Source organism: Mauremys mutica, chromosome 1 (assembly GCF_020497125.1).
Source record: "Mauremys mutica isolate MM-2020 ecotype Southern chromosome 1, ASM2049712v1, whole genome shotgun sequence".
NCBI lineage: Eukaryota > Metazoa > Chordata > Testudines > Geoemydidae > Mauremys > Mauremys mutica.
In genome coordinates this window covers 114,098,110-114,115,673 of record NC_059072.1, presented here as the reverse complement: position 1 = coordinate 114,115,673, position 17,564 = coordinate 114,098,110, and the positions used below count along the sequence as shown (strand labels likewise).

The window sequence follows — 17,564 nt, the reverse complement described above, 5'->3', positions numbered from 1 at the left end:
AGTGATTGAAATGTGTCAGTGAGGGGAAGGAGAAATGTATCAAGAGATCTCAGTGGTAGATTATTGGATCACCTGTGCACAACAAAAAGTCACCAAGTTTCATCCTCCTCCCGGCTCTAGGCACCAGCAAAACAAGCAGATGCTTGGGGTGGCACATTTGCAGGGGGCGGCATTCAGTCCATCCTTTTTTTTTTTTCTTTTTTTTTCTCTCGGCCACTCACTTCCCCCCCTCTCACAACCCTGCAAGAACAGAGCCATGGAGCAGCTGGGGATCCAGCATGGGAGCTGAGAATCCATGGGACCCTGGGAGCTGTAGTTCCTTGCCTAGCTCCCTGCCTACAGAGCCTGGAGCAGGAAAAGAACTACATTTCTCAGCAATCTCTTGGCAGCTATCAACAGGAAAGGGAAGAGTAGGGAGTGAAGTATCTAAGCCATGCTGCAGCTTGCTGTGAGTCAAAAGGGGTGGCACTGTGAATGGGGAACAAGTGTGCCCAAGGAGTAGGCTTTGCCCCAGATATCCCTTCAGAAGACCTCCCCAGACTGGATTAGGGATACTGGTGTGACCTCACCCCCAAAGAAGGAATTGGGTGGACTAAATGGACAGTGCCCCTCTCTATCTGAAGCCTAGCAAGGGAGGTATGTGGATCCCACTAGAATTTAAAATGAAAAGTAAGGGAGGGGAGGCTCTGGACCTGGGCAGCTTTAGAAACAGTACCAGGCACTTAGAACTATTTCCACTTCTGAGCCATGGAAGCAGAAATTGACTTTTCCTTTCCAGATTTAGCTAATATTCAGAAAGGGAATCTAGCACCTGCCTTCCAGATTTGAACACCTCAAAATTCAGGAGTGCTCAAGCTCAATTCGGGCGGCTGTTACTTCATTTCTCCCAAATCAAATATACTGATCCACTGTAACTTGCAGTAGAAAAAGTAGGATAAAATCGAGCAATAAATGCTTCCCAGTGGTTTTTAAGACTGGAATTGCTATTTTCAACAGCCACTGCCTTTTTTTTAATTTATTTGTTTAAAAGGAAGACAGCGATATTGCATTGGCAAATTCCCATAGAAAGAAAGAGTGGAACAAAAGAATAATAAAGGCACCTTAACTTTTCCTCATTTATGGAGGACAGTCTTATAATATGCATCCAGATATCCTCCAATCACACAAGCTGAAAATTGTTCCACTTTACTGCAGCTCTGTAACCATATGGGAACCAATCCTGTCTGTGTTCTGTGCACGTCCAAAATTCCTGCTGAATGACCCGCCCTGGGAGCGAGTTACCAGTGATCCAGGGCTAGGACAGCAGGAGGGTGCAGGTTAGGGGGAGAGCCCAGGGCTGGGGTGGCAGGGGGGAGGGCACTGGTGGGGGGGGGGAAGGAGAGATTCCAGCGCTGGGGCAGCAGGGGGTGTGTGGGGGGAGAACCCAGGGCTGGGGCAGCAGGGGAGTGCCGGGTGGGGGAGCCCAGGGCTGGGGTGGAGGGCAGTCAAAAAATGTTTTTGCTTGGGGCAGCAAAAAATCTAGAGCCGGCCCTGGCTACAGCCTGCTCTCCAAAGGCTCCACTTCAAAGCAGTTGAGTATAGATGCTGCTGTACTTCTCCCCTGGCATTTTTCAATTCCCTGTAGGAAATATGTGTCAATATAATCTTCAGCCTCTTACAAAAGGAAGTCAGATAGCAGAAGAATCATCTCCAACTCCTATGCCTGGAGATACTCAGCAAAAAGTGCAAACACCCCTCCCCCCATACAGCAAGGGTTTGGTGGCAGAATTATCACATCTACAGAAGGTATGTATGATGGCATCTTCCCCTAAGGTAACAAGCTCTTTGATTGTGGTAAGGGATAGGGGAAAATAATGAAACTACAGATGACAAGTTATTGAATACTTTACTCCTTGTTGCATGTTTCTGTAAATTCTTGGCCATTTAAGTATATACAAACATATATAAATCATGAATAGACAAATACTGCTTCATATTAAAAAGTTTAACAAATGAACAATATATGTTGCATCTTTAATTGAAAGCATCTGGGAAGATATGCAAAAAAATATTCAATACTCTGATCCATTATATGAAAATACATGTATTAGTGTTTGCAGGGTCACAGCTTATGAGTAGACTTAATTGGGTAATTAGTCCCATAAAACTGAATGGTACTATTCACCTAATTAAAGCATATGTTTGCAGAATCAGGGCCGCTGTTTGCAGTGAAACATATTTCCAAAGAATTCAATGCACTAAATGTAAATATTTTTAATAATATATGCCAGTGTTATGAAAGACTGTTTTGTGACCAGCCCGAATGAGCATCACAATATAAGAGACTACATAAGTAGTAATTTTTATTCTGAAAATTAAGTATTTAAAATTAAATGAATAAAACAATTAGAATTGCATAAGTGATATTTTTCTGTTTCCACCATCCTTTGTCTCATTATGTGCTAAACACAATGAAAAACATTCAAATTAAAAAACAAAGTACTAGGAGAAGTTTGAGGTGGCTAATCTATGCATCGCTCACACAGTTTAAAAAGATCCATGGAAATGAACAGTTAAGACATTATCAAGCAACCTCTAAGCAGAAATCGAGAGCATCATGCACGCTCCTCACAGAACACAATCTCAATATCACAAGCATGGCTACAAACAGAAATTTGCAACAATGAGCCAGAGGAAATGTGAACTGCCACCTAGTTAATGGCGGAAAGACCGAATACATGATTAGTAAGCAGAATTTGACACCCTCAGATACCACTGTAACTAGATCATAAAGGTATGTACATAGCTAGATCCTGCAATGAGACTGGGAAGTACAAACTAGTCATTCTTAGAAGAGTTACAGAGAGGACTTGTCTAAGTTGTATGGCAGTGCACTCTACAGGGGTGTGATTTCTAAAGTTCACTAACATGTTGCACACTTATCAGACCATGTAGACCCTGCTGGTGTGTACCAGAAGTTCCTTGGTGCACTTTAACATAGTACTATTGGAAAAAGAACTAGGTTAAAACATGGTAGGGAACTTTTAGTGCATACCAGAAGGGAATACACAGACCAATTAATGTGCAAGCTAGTGCATTTTAGAAATCACGGCCCCATTGCCACACCACGTAGACAAGCCCAGAGCCTTTCTCCTTAGAGTCTTGATATGATTATTTTATGCTGAAAGTCTTTGAAATGATGAATCTGTGACTGAGCTCATGGAGATATGATAGCGATAGGTGCATTACAGATGCATGTAAATAATAACATGAAGCTCCAAAATGTGTAAGGTCTTCAAGGCTTTGTCTTAACTGCCTACACATGTTTTTCCACAGCAAAGATAAATGCACAATAGTTATCTCGCTGTAATATCCTAGTGGAAACAAGTTTCCTGTACTTTCTTCTGAATGAGAGGTAGGCAAAGTTGTTAATATTACCAACCCCCACTGCATCATTGACCTTGCCTGGTTTACCTCTCAATAAAACTACAGAGCCTTGTCTCCACTAGGATTTCACAGGATAGTTCATGTTAGTTATGCCACAGAAAAACAGGTGTGTTGTTCAGCAGTGAAGACAGAACCTCAGGCTCCCTTAAGAGGAGGAACCGCTAACAAACCATTGTAGTGCATGCAGCCAGCTGTTGTGATACCTGTGTGCTGCTACCATTTTTGAAGGATTAGAAATAGCTCCCACAGCACTGTATGGTTACTGCAAAGGCAGAAGGCCGTGTGGGATGTTTTGTAGAGGACTCATGTTATAGGACATTGCACAAGGATCTGCACTAAATGTCTCTTGGTTATCAGGGAGATGGGGAGTTCAGGGTGTGGTTTGGGTCTTGTCTACCTGAATAATTACTTATCTCCCTGTTTTATACTGTTAAAGCTACAACCAGCTGAGGCACTTGAGCTGTGAAGCCAACTTGGTATGGGGGCAGGAACTGCTGGCAAAGTGTTATCCAGGAGGGCCCTTTGACTCTGGAAGTCGCTCCCCCAACCACTAGTCTGAAGTAGCTTTGATCTATTGACCATCAATGTGCTAGAGCTTTTGGGGAGGACTGGGGTCTAGGGTTTTGGATAGAGGGGGAAATGTATTTTGAGGCCTGTTAATTTACTCTTGGTATGAAAGAGTGCAGATTTGCTGCTGGATGATTACTCTGTGGATTGTGATTCTAAATACTTGTTGGGAGGTCTAGGCATTGGCTAGGAGTCTTGTATATTTAAATCTAAATATGTAAATAGAAAGCATGTCAACAGAAGATACAGAGACACTTAAAGTATGCAGTGAAACTACATGACAATTCAAGTAATGGGGCAGGTCAGACTCTAATAAATATGAAGTATATCAAGATTAACAAGAGCAACTCTGTTGGCTCTTGCCTCTCACCATCTCCATTTCTCTGCTATCCCCTATTTTAACTTATCCAGTGTCAAATATTTAGTATTCATGATCTTCCGAAAGACAGGAAGGTCTATAATTGCTTGTGCTGGATGCAGCCAGGGGACAGAATGGGCTGATGGATCCATCTTTATAATGCGTCCCATCACCTTGATATGCTTGCTTAGCCACGATTGTTAAATCCAAAGTGAGAACGACTATGCCGAGACACATCAGGGTCACAAGAGAAACTCTGGCCCTCAGAACAGAATGGGCTCCAATTTCAGTCTGCAATATTTTACAGTGTTCCACATATTTGGCGTAAATCTCATGCTGCAGAAACTGGGCATTTAAAGGGTGCCAAGGCATGACAGTTTTTTGGCTCCTAGGGTTCAGTGTAGACCTGGTACTCTGAGATCTTTCATAACCATACCCTCTGAAATTCCACTCCCACTTCTTGGACAACTTCAAAAACATTTGCAAGGATGGAGCAGTCTCTCAGAATGCCTGTCATTGTTCTTTGCTATTGGCTACAGACTCTCACTTGGGACCCACACCAAAAGCAACCACTTTCAGGGGTCATCTACATAAGACGTGGGTTAGAGGAGGAGGGCTAAAGCTCTGTACGTGCACATTCCTCCAGGGTTAGTACTGTGCTGCAGAGCTCCATAGCAGGGAGACAAGTAGCAGAGGCAGTTTCAAAATCCAGACAGCACTAGGCCAGGTACTTAGTCTGGCAAGAGAGGAAGATGTCACTGCATGGGAGCCCACATGTGGTCATTTGAATTAGTACATTGGTCTCAGGAGCCCTTGCAGAGCCTGATTAAAATCCTCAAGACAAACTGCCACTTGCACAGCAACAGAGACAAAAGATTTGCAGCACATCGTAAAGCCACTTAGTCTTGAACTGGAGGCCTGTAGAGCGGAGAAAATACAGCCATCCATGCCTGATGGCAGAGCTGGACCAGCCTGTAAAGGAAGGGCAGGGATGTGGGAGCAGCTGCAAAATAAAACAAAAGTATTTCATTCATGTTTGCTACCCTTCTCTTTATAAACTCAGAAAGAGCTGATCCCCACTCGGGTTAAGGGAAGCCATCAGCTTTGCTTTCTCTTTATTCCTGCCGAGGTGAGTGCTCAGACTCTCACCTAGCAGAAGCTGCGGGGCATAGAGAAGAGGGTGCTGCTCTCCTCCCCAGTGAGCTATGCTTCACCCTCCAAAGGCTGATTGACAGAACAGCACTGAAGACTCAAAAGTCCCCTCTGCAGGGGGGTACTGAGCATGTGCCTCAGTAATGAAGATTCTTAGGACTATCAGAGACACTGGAAACTCTCATTACAAAACAGAGCGGGGGTGTGAGAAGGGGGGATCTATATCCACAGACTTTCTGAATGCTAATGAGTGCCTTTTAGGGTAGTTTTGGGTTGGCTTGTAGCTTAAGTGGATCAAGGCTGAGGTTAGAGCTAAATTACTTTTCTAAAGTTCACCAATCACAACCATTCGTACCACTCTGTACTTCCCACAGCCAACACTTTTGCAGCATCTTTCTCTGACGGAGGCAGAGTCTGGCACTGGATAGCTGCGAACTGCCCATAGCCTGTGCTTCAGAACAGTTTCCAACAGTACCTTCTGTTAGGAAAGGCCGCGGATGCAGTAGCTAAAGGTTTATTTACAGGCAGCTGCCCTACACATCTCCCTTCAGTGACCTTTTAGTGGAAAAAGGTGGAAATATAGTAGCTGTGAGCTCCTGCACACCTATGGCTCCTGCACCATGTCTCACAGTAACTCCTAAGGGGAGAGGTTTGAATAAATGTTCCTCTTCCAAGCCCAACGCTAGCAATTCCCAGTTTCTTGTTCATAACCATAAGACAGATAACAAATAACATTCAGAAGCCTTAATCACGTACCCGGGTCTAGTCTCACCACCACAAGGCATACTATGAGAGCAGCCAAGAGCATCTTTTTGTAAGGGCTGGAACAGAAGTGGCTTGACATGGATCCCAGTGCTCTACGCAGCACTGTTAATATGGTCAATAACTTTCGGGACACAGAGCCTGGAATACAAGTACAAGAGGTGGTTAAAGGAAGAGGCAAGGAAAATAAGACTGCATAGAAGGTTCCCAAAGCTATCTCGATAGAGCATGTGATGGAGTGTCTGCCCCACACTGGACTAGGAAGGGTTAACCGCAGCAGCGAGCAGTGGAGATGAGTCCTCCGAGTGGTCCAGAGAGGCTGCATGAGTGCAGCCAATCAGGGAGGAGTTGCAGGGAACAACCAATCAGGGCCAAGCAAGCTCACATAAAAGGAGCTGCAGGGCAGAGCAGAATAAGTTGCTGCTGGGAGCTCGAGGAGTGAGGACCGTGTCTCTAGTAAGCTGAAAGACCTGTGGCACTTTGGACAGAGCAACTACTCACAGAGATGGGGGGGTCAAGAACGAGCTCCTGATTGGCTGCTGGGGCTGTGTAGTTGCATGCCCTGAGGTTAGGGCGAAGAAGGTGCTGGGGCTACAGGGAAGTAGCCCAGGGAAACTTAGCAGCATTGGGAGAAATTAAAAAGAGTTGCAGCAAGAGACTGCTATCTGTAAACTCCCTGGGTTGGGACCAGGAGTAGTGGGTGGACTGAGATACTAACCCTGAGAAGGGGGGGAACATGGATGGTGACACAGCTGGATGGTCAAGTCACGAAGAGGGTGCTGTGGTTCCTGAGGCTGTAAGAGTGGCCCCTGGCAGATGCAGAGACAGAGTGATGATGTGCAAGCCATGGATGGGGGTGATGGCCTCCAGCTAATCTCCAGAGTGGCCAAGAGGAGGTGCCAGCCCGCTGGTGAGTGATGCACCCCATGACCGGGCAGCTATTAGAAGAGGAACACTGTGTTCATCCCTCGTCTCCTCAAGCACTCCTGGCCTGTCTGCTATTACCAAGGATGTAACATCACATTGGCTCCTGCAATCCACATGACTTCCTAGTTGGACCGCTATTAACAGAGGTGTGTTGCTTTCTTTTCCTGCTTTCTTTCTAAAAGCTTTATGGTAGTTGTTACTGAAGAGGAAGCTTTGTGGGAAGCTTGTACCCAAAGGACTTTATACAATTATCAATACTAATGTCCCATAAGGGAGGGATGCCCTAACCAGGTGCTGGAGCCCCCTGGAGACAAGAATACCTGGATTAATTGGGAATTCTTAGGTCTAATAAGTGCTTAATTCCCACCCATAGATTCTACTACGTGGGCTCAAAAAATGAGAATACAAGAACATTATTCATGGGAGGATAGTAGAAAGTTCACACTGGCAACTACATAAGCCCTTAGAGGAAATGTCATCTGTCTTAAGTTTTAATTGCATGTTTTTACATATTTCTTCTGTAGTATATTTTAAAAACTGGCAAAGACTAAGGCAGTTTTCTAATGTGAAAGATAAACTTTTGACTTTGCAATTCTTATCGAGCAAGAGCATTTGTTTATGCACATGCCATGTAAGAGGTCAGAAGGAACATCCCCTGGCAATATTGTTAGTTAACAGTTAATACCCATTAAGCCAGCAGACTAAGGCCATGTCTACGCTATGGAAACTAGCATAACATAGATATGGAGCTGTAGCTACGCTGGCAGAACCCTGTAGTGTAGATGCAGTCTACAGTTGAAGGATGGGGTCTGTCTATCACTCTAGGAAATCCACCTCCCTGAGCAACTGTTGTTAGGTCAATGGAAGCATTCTGCCGTCAACCTAGCTGTGTCTACACTGGGGGTTAGGTTGGCATAGTCAGGGTGCACAGGGGTGTAGCTGTTTTTATACCCCTGAGCACTGTAGCTAGGTCAGCCTACATTTTAAGTGTAGACCGGGCCTAATAGTATGTTGGGTAGCTGTTTCTGTTGCTGCAGCAGAAATGGGTACCAACTAGTACCAGCTGTGATGGAATTTTGAGACCTAGAAATTTGATGAAACTGAAACCACTTCCCCTAAGACTTTCAGTCACTACCAACCTTGGATAGGTTAAGAAAGGGGAACTGGCTGTACAGTCATTCAACTGGGCATAATAAAAAAGAAAGAGGTAAAACTGGTAATGGATACGGAGCCTCTTCCTTCTAAAGTGTACCAGTTTGAATCTAGCCCTAGTTGGTAATGAGAACTGAACAGTCAACCCATGTAATGACAGCTTGATATGTGGAAATAAGTGGGTAGCTTTCAGATCAATTCCCAGTGGACAAGTATCCAAATCCCACCAAAAAACCACCACTTTGGCATCCAGCAGAGAGGTCAAACACTAAACAGACATGGGGAGCTTGGAATGCTGTGGATTTCCAAGCACAGTTTGAGGTCTTTATTTTAATTTAAATGCCCTTAAGTAGTTTGGGTTTCTTGAGGTACCACCTCTTCCCCCTCCTAAAATGCTGCCACTGTTGTGAGGACTGAAGAATTGCAACCCCCCCATTGTAGATGGGAGAAGGCTACTCGCAAGACAGTTCTCTGTGAAGGGCTTTTAGATTTGAAACTCGCTTCTCCTCTCAACCTGCCAGATTTGCTGGCTTTCTGGACATGCTACAAAGTCCATCTTTTCTCCTGAACATTTCAGAAGGAGCCAAGCTGAGGGATCTGGGGTACAAGAAAGGGAGCTGAGATGAATGATTATTTATTAGCAGACAGTGGTTATGTGAGGGGGAGGGGCAATCTGTAGATTGTATGTGTTGAGCTGCATGTTGACATTGTGAGTTTTAACTATAGTGAAAGCACCAAGAGCAAGTAGGTAAAACACTTAACATAAGTCTAAATACAAATAAAGAGTGATTTGGCCCAAGTTCAATGGCTCCCTCTTCTACACCTCGGAAGAGGAAAGCAGGATTGTGAGGGTTAGAGAGAGCACCTACCTAACAGCTTCTCCCTCGCTGTGGCTGGTTGCTCTTCAGGGGCTGACTGTGTCTCTTCCTGTTGCACCCATTGACACCTCCTCTCGTTAATGGTCCTCAGGGCCTCAAGTTGTTGCTCTTTGTTGAAAGCGTCACAGCCCTGTACCAGCTCCTCTGCCTCCACAAATTGTCCAAGGGGAAGCAACACATGCAACAGATGCAACTCCATCAAGGTGCCATAGGAAGGCAGGCTCTGATTGGTTAGATCTCTCAGCCAATAACTGTTAACTTCCAACATCACATGGGGCTCCTTCACTGTGCTGTACAAAAGGATGCTAGAATGCAAGAAAAAATGAACGTTACACTACAATCTATTTGCAAAGTTGAGATCACTTACAGTTACCAACTTCAGTCATCTATGCCTGGAACTGGACATAGATCCCTCAGTGACAATCTGCACTCCATGTGGGGGGGAGGGGGGAAGAGTCCCTAGGAAGCAATATGAAGCAACCCCTCAGCATGTGCCTACACTGCAGCAAGGAGGTGTGATTCCCAGCGTGGATAGACAGACCTGCACTAGCTCAGGTCAAGCTACCCCACTAAGAACAGCAGTGTAGCTGCTACAGCACTGGTGGCAGCTTGGCCTAGCCACCTGAGCTTGGACCCAAGGGGAAGGCGGAGGGCTGGGATTCGGATGCCTAGCCCAAGCTATCACCAGTGACACAATGTCCATACTGGTATTTTTAGTGCACTAGCTTGAGCTGAGCTAGGGCGAGTCTATCTACCACAATGGGAATGACACCGCCCAAGTGCAGCGCAGACACCCGCAGAGGCCAAGCTTCCTTCCTCCCCCAGCAATGTTCCCAGCCTTTCGTCACCTGATGCAGGGAGCAAAAGTCTAGTACAGCAGTCACTGTTAAAATGTAAGAAATATTATCATCTTCTACACTTGCTCTTCACTGGTGGTGGCATGGGACCTTCTCCCTGCACTTACTGAGGGCATCACAGGGTCTGAGTCTTTGCTAAGGCCACAAAATTCATGACATAAGACACATCAGGCAGTATGTTACTGGGCAGCTCTCGGACCCTTTGGGTTTTGACATGAGGGGTCATGAAGGCTGGCAAATACACAGATTTGATTAATGGGTGAAATACAGTAATCAGAAAATTAAATGTCCCGAGACCCGTTACACTCAATTTAAGGCTCTCAAGCTGCATGTGGCTTTTCATAGCTCTGAATAATACTGTCTGCTCAGGCTTGGCTAATCATGATCCTCGGCACCCAACCCCCTTTCCACAGCTGCCAATCCCTCCTCAACCATCTCCTCCATAACAAGCATCAAATCAATTTTCCCCTCCTTCCTAGAGAGGCCAAACCCTTCCACAACTCCATGCTCTCAGTAATAAGACTCCTGCACACCACCTTCTAAGATGCCTGTACTTCCAAGGGAGACTAGATTTGCTCCAGCAATCACTTGGAATGGTACTTGCCTGCCTTTATAAAGTGCTTTGAGATCCATAGGTGGAAAGTCCTGGAAATAAGTCCTTAATACTTTTATATATTCAACTTCTTGCAGCACTTTTTTTCTCTTCCTGCTAAAAACTGAATTTAAAAAACACACTTCTGATAGAGAAGAGTCTCTGGATTTTTCATAGGTATTTAGTATAATCTCATTCCATTCATTGATGAAGTGGTTCTTTGGCTATTTATAGGTCAGGTGCCACTGCATCTTTCATCACAAGGATTCCTGAGAGAACATAAGAATGGCCATACTGGGTCAGACCAAAGGTCCATCTAGCCCAGTATCCTGTCTTCTGGCAGTGGCCAATGCCAGATGCTTCAGAAGGACTGAACAGAACAGGTAATCATCAAGTGATCCATCCCCTGTCGTCCACTACCAGCTTCTGGCAAACAGAGGCTGGGGACACTCAGAGCATGGTGTTGCATCCCTGCCCATCCTGACTAATAGCTATTAATGGACCTATTCTCCATGAACTTTAGTTGGGGTTTTTTTTGTTTGTTTATTTTAAACCCTGTTATAGTTTTGGTCTTTGCAACATCCCCTAGCAAGGAGTTCCACAGGTTGACTGTGCACTGTGTGAAGAAGTATTTCCTTTTGTTTGTTTAAAAAACCTGTTGCCTATTAATTTCATTAAGTAGGTGACCCCCTACTTCTTGTGTTATGTGAAGGAGTAAATAACCCTTCCTAATTCACTTTCTCCACACCAGTCAAGATTTTATAGACCTCTATCATGTTCCCCCTCAGTCGTCTCTTCTCCAAGCTGAAAAGTCCCAGTCTCATACAAAAGCTGTTCCATATCCCTAATCATTTTTATTACCCCTCTGTGCCTTTTCCAATTCCAATGTGTCTGTTTTGTGATAGGGTGATCTTGAATATTGTGTGCAGATCTGAAGTGGATGGACCATGGATTTATATAAAGACAATATATTTTCTGTCTTATTATCTATCCCTTTCCTAATGGTTCCTAACATTCTGTTAGCTTCAGTCAGGAGACAGTCACAGTAGTCCAGCCCTGCTAGTGAAAAAGAGGAGGGAACAACATGTCTTTCACTGCAGTAAAGCACTAGGGAGATGCTGCACTGTTTGAGGCAACATATTCTAGTGGAGATGTTAAACCACTGCCTGACTAAAGGTGCTAGATAAAGATCACATAACACCTGGGATGTGTGATCTTGGTGTCAGGGCAACATCCCTTCTCACTCTAACAGGTTCCAGTGTCTCTAGCTGTGGAAGAGGCAAAACAACCTCTAACCTATCACTGTGGCATTCCTTGAAAATGAAAGATGCTGCAGAAAACCAAGTTCAACGCTGTTATTTCATCCTGAAAAGGTTCCCTCTGAACAGCTGTGCCTGGCCCCCTCTTGTGCAGGGGGAGATGGCAAGAAAGAAGGAGGGACACGAAAGAAAAAGCCCAACTAGAACCCCATACAGCACACTAAACATATAGGTTGTGGAACCTGGGTATTTTAGGCAGAACATATCCAGAAAGTACAGATAATTACTCACCACAGTTCCAGAATTTTTGGAGGCAGACGTTCAGGGACCTGGTAATACTGTAGGACCCAAGACAGAACTTCTCTCCACCGGTTCATCTCTGCCAGGGCCTGGATCCCCACAATGCACAGGGAGCACTTCACTTCCGCAGAGCTGTCCAATGGACAAGACAGGCCAAATGAGCACTTGTGAGAAATGCTGTTTCAAAATCCTTCCCTGCCTGACACATCTGATGATGGGGGCTTTCTAATTCCTCCTCAGTAGCTTTTCTCCAAAAGCACAGACACTGTTCAGCCTTTTTTGCTGGACATGTTTGTTACACATCTCCAGCAGAAGTCCCACATCTCTCAATCATGCACAGACCCCTTTTCATACTAATCAGGCGTTGTCTATATTCACACGTATTAAAGCAGCCAAAACAAGACAAATGTACCTGTAAATTAGTTTAGGCTTTTAACAATCTAGCCTCTAGTAATTGTTTGGTGACTAAAAATCATGACAAGGACTACTGGCATCATTATTATTTTGGGACTGACAATGTGTTGAAATTGTGATTGTAAGAGATTCCAAACCTAGATAAAAATTCAAGAAAACTGGGTTCAATTCCTCGCCCTGCTTGTGCGACAGAGTCAGTGATTCAACCATTCTCTCTGCCTCAGGCCTGGTCAACACTAGGAAATTAGGTTGGTATAACTCAGTCAGTCAGGGGGGTGAAAAATCCATACCTCTGAGTGATGCAGTGAAACCCAACCTAACCCCCAGTGTAGAAAGCAATAGGTTGATGAGAGAATGCTCCCATATACCTAGCTACTGCCTCTGGAGGACTGGTGTAGGCAGTGCCTTCACTGAAATGCTACAGCAGTGCAGCTAGGCTGCTGTGGCATTTTAAGTGTAGACAAGCCCTTTAGTTCCCCACCTATAAAATGAGGATTCTACGTCTTCCCTCCCACCCTCTGTTGGTCTTTGAGATAGGCTGTGTGTTTGTGCAGCACCTAGCATAATGGGGCCTTCCTTGTCAGTGGGGTCTCTGGGTCTGACTATAATAGCAAGTAAAGTATCAACCTAAACCATTCCTTTCCCATCTGGGGGGGATTTTTTTTAATAGTGCCCCTGCCTTCACTAGCAGGACCAAGTACTGATTTTGCCCCAGATCCCTAAATGGCCCCCTCAAGGATTGAACTCGCAACCCTGGGTTTAGCAGGCCAGTGCTCGAACTGACCTATCCCTCCCCCTGTTCTTCCAGGGAATTCTCATCTTCATGCCCCTCCCCACTTTTAAATATGTTTGTGGATTGTTTAGTATCTGGTAGTACCATAAGAACCTCTGGGCTATATTTCTGTGGGGCATAATAAGCTCAGTAAACTACATCATTCTGATGGCTTTTGAACTCATCATAACTAACAAGCAAAGCAGAGCTAGACCAGATCTGTTGATTGGCAGGACTTCCAATGAAATGGGAGTTACAGGCCTAAATGCATTGGAAGAGCTGTGTGTAAGTCCCTTAAGAGTTCATCTGTTCATTTCCTCCACCACAAGTCATAAACCTGTATTAGGTACACAGCTTTGGAAATGAAGAGGAGCAGGAGGAGTATTTTTGTCTTCAGACAGGGATTGGGGGGGGGGATATGAGCAACAAGACTAGAAGACCTAAAACACTCAAGAGTCTGTTTCTATGCGTTGTCCAATAGACAAAGGAACAAAACTATCCCTAAATATAGTGCTTTATAAAGGGCTAATAAATTAGAGATATTCTAAGCATGTTACAGAGATAAATAGTAAGAGAAATTTCTAGATTCCAAGGACAGAAGGGACTATTGTGATCATCTAGTCTGACCTCCAGTACAACACAGGCCATAAAACTTCTCCAAAATAATTCCCAGAGCATATTTTAGCAAAATATCCAATCTTAATTTCAAAATAGTCAGTGATAAAGACTCCACCATGACCCTGGGTAAATTGTTCCAATGGTTAATTACTCCCACACTTAAAACGATATGCCTTATCTCCAGTCTGAATTTGTCTAGCTTCAACTTCCAGCCAATCAGATCATATTTTACCTTTCTCTGCTATACTGAAGTATCCATTATTAAATATTCTCCATGCAGGTACCTATGGACTGTAATTAATCACCCCTTAACCTTCTCTTTGTTAAGCTAAATAGATTCAGCTCTTTTAATCATTATCGTGGCTCTTCTCTGAACCTTCTCCAATTTATCAACATCCATCTTGAATTGTGGACACCAGAACTGGACACAGTAGTGCAGCAGCAGTCCCACCAATGCCAAACACAGAGATAAAATAGTCTCCCTACCCCTGCTTGAGATTCCCCTGCTTATGCATCCAAGGATTACATTAGCCATTTTGGCCATGGCATCACACAGGGAGCTCATGTTCAGCTGACTATCCACCATGAACCCCAAATTATTTTCAGTCACTGCTTCCCAGAAGAGAGTCCCCTAACATGTAAGTATGGCCTACATTCTTTGTTCCTAGATGTATTTAGCCATATTAAAATGCAAACTGAGTTATAAGCATGTCAGTAAGTGTTATAGATGGCTGTAAGTCATGTATTGACTTGCTGCATTCTAAAATAATATATTAACAATTTACTAAAACATGCACTAATCATTCATTAATCCTTTATAAATAGAACCTTAATATAAAGCATGATCAATAATCCCACACTTCATTTTTCTGAGTGCTTATACATTCTTAGACCTATTATTATCCAAATGCCTTGATTCTCAAGGATCTCCAAGCACGTCATATACAGGAATCATTTCCCTTACCTAGGACATACAGTTACTGCTGGATGAAACAAATCAGCTGTTTGTATAGAGAACAGCAACATTACATCCCACTTCAGGGTTGAAAGCAGGAAATAATACATTATTTCCAACTGAAACAGCATGAAGGAGTTAAAAACTAATTAGACAAATCAGAATTTGGCTAAGACACCGATATTAATACTCTCACTACTGTAAAAAATTCTGCTATGAAATTTTTAACTACCAAATATCAGAGGGGTAGCCGTGTTAGTCTGGATCTGTAAAAGCAGCAAAGAATCCTGTGGCACCTTATAGACTAACAGACGTTTTGGAGCATGAGCTTTCGTGGGTGAATACCCACTTGCATCCGACGAAGTGGGTATTCACCCACGAAAGTTCATGCTCCAAAACGTCTGTTAGTCTATAAGGTGCCACAGGATTCTTTGCTGCCTTAACTACCAAAGATGATCAAGGATCTCTCCTTTATGTGTCACACAAAAGACAACAGCACCGACTAAACAGTAACACTTGCAACTCTGTAACCCAAGCAGAAGGTTGAGGGGAAAGAAGGGCAAAAAAATCCAAAACCAGAACCCCAGATCCCACAGTAGCAGCACTGTTTCTAAACAAGGATACATTAGATCTTAACTGAGTCCTGTCAAATATCTCAGGCCCACTGTACTCCCGTGTGGTCACAAACAAAAGCCAAGACTTTTCTGTCCAGGAGTCACCTGGAACAGCTTTCGTCTGCGCTTGGATCTGAGCAGATTTCGCAGGGAACCGGCTGCACAGGCCCTGCCTGCGTTTGCCCTGAGCAGGGGGAACCTCCCTTGCTCCATGCCCAGGGGTGACTGGGAACTCGCCCCCCCCGTACCTTTCACAGTCAGGGTCCGAGGCAAGGCTTTCGCAGCCCCGCTCACACCTGTCCAGAGCAGCAGCAAAGTCCAGGTGCACCACCAGCAAATCCGCAGCCTCCTCCAACAAAGAGGTCGCTGGGGCTGGCACGGGAGACAAGCACAGAGGCTCGCTGCTCCTGAGGAAACCTGCCGGCCCGCTGAGTCCAGCTAAGGACACGGGCAAGTCGTTCTTCATGGTGCTCGGGGAGTGGCGGCTCTTAGCATCTGGGCTTGGCTACGTGCTTCGAATCCCGGCCCCGATCGCCTTCGGAGCCATCGCTTGCTTGTGCCCCAGCAGCTCCCGGAGCGCCCCCCCTGTGCACACACGGGCTGGCTCCTCCCACACGCGGGTTCATGCACCGGGCAATGGAGCGCCGCGGCAGCGGGCGGCTCTGCGCGGTTTTACAGCGCACGCTGCGCGGGGCCGAGCTGAAGCTCTGCGCCTGCGATCGGTGCTGTGTCCTGCCTTGCGGCTTATGCCCGCTGGCTCCAGCAGGCGCAGCGTGCAAAGGCAGCCCTCACAGCCCGGCCCCCCAGATCCGCAGCGGGGGAGCCCCTCTTTGCGGCGTTTCCGAAAAGCCGGGGGCAGGGCAATCTTCCCCGCCTCCCCGCACGCCTCGCTGCGCTCAAACCCTGTGCAGGGGACGATGGGAATTGTAGTTTCTTTGGGTCACGGTTCTGCTGTGGTAGCAAGGTTGGAGGAGGAAATCAAGCAGAATGCCCTCTGCTCTAGGTTTTAAAACTGAGCCGAGAGGGTGTGAGGGGTTTGTAGATGTAGGGTTTAGATTCAGGTTCCAGGGGTTATGCTGAGCAGGGGTGGGAAGGGCTGGCACTCTTTCCCTCGGATGGCAGTAGAAATGGAATTACTTTATCTGTTGGTTTTCTCCATTCCTTATGGCAGAGTAAATCTTCATTGAGCTGCGATGGGTTTGGACCCTGAAGCCCTGAATGCAGCAAATGCCAAGCCACAGCTTTCCATGAAAGTGAGGATTTCAAAACCCACAGGGCCCACCTGGGATGACACAACTGACCCTTCAGGACTTGGGACCTGATTTTAAGAGGTACTGAGCAGGGCCAGCTCCAGGCACCAGCTCAGCAAGCAGGTGCTTGGGGCAGCCAAGGGGAAGGGGTGGCACATTGGGATCTTTGGCGGCGGGTCCCTCGGTCCCTCTCAGAGGGAAGGACCTGCTGCCGAATGGCTGCCAAAGAAGAAAGCAGCGCAGTGGAGCCAGGGCTGCCCAGAGGATTCCAGGGGCCCGGGGTCTTGGGCGGCGGGGGGCCCCGCTTCGGTGGTAAGGCGGCGGCGGGGGGGGGGGGGTGTCCTTCCCTTCCAGGACGTGCCGCCAAAGTGCCCCAAAGACCCACAGCAGGGATCCCCCGCCGCCAAATTACCGCCGAAGCGGGACCCGCCACCGAAGTGCAGCCCCCACCGCGGGTCTTCGGGGGACTTCGGCGGTGGGTCCCGGAACGGAAGGACACCCCCCCACCCCCCGCCGCCGAATTACCGCCGAAGACCCGGCTGCACGCCGGCGGCGGGTCCCGCTTCGGCTGTAATTCGGCAGCGGGGGGGTCCTTCTATCCCGGAGAGGAAGGACCCCCCACCAGCGAAGACCGGGAGCGAAGAAGCTCCAGGGGCCTGGGCCCCGTGAGAGTTTTCCGGGGCCCCCGGAGCAAGTGAAGGACCCCGCTCC

The 17,564-nt window shown here is 46.2% G+C and overlaps 2 protein-coding genes across 2 annotated transcripts in view; one reads left to right on the top strand and one right to left on the bottom strand.

The window, feature by feature from the left end:
• Positions 1-17,564, top strand: part of MICAL3 (microtubule associated monooxygenase, calponin and LIM domain containing 3) — a 346,852-nt gene that overhangs the window by 46,975 nt on the left and 282,313 nt on the right. The window lies entirely within an intron of this gene.
• PEX26 (peroxisomal biogenesis factor 26) lies at positions 1,859-16,475 on the bottom strand. The gene is made up of 5 exons (XM_044991848.1): positions 15,852-16,475; positions 12,222-12,362; positions 9,214-9,527; positions 6,260-6,406; positions 1,859-5,354 (listed from the first exon to the last, which is right to left on the bottom strand). The coding sequence occupies exons 1-5, from the start codon at positions 16,067-16,069 to the stop codon at positions 5,251-5,253; spliced, it is 924 nt and encodes a 307-aa protein (XP_044847783.1). The 5' UTR covers positions 16,070-16,475; the 3' UTR covers positions 1,859-5,250.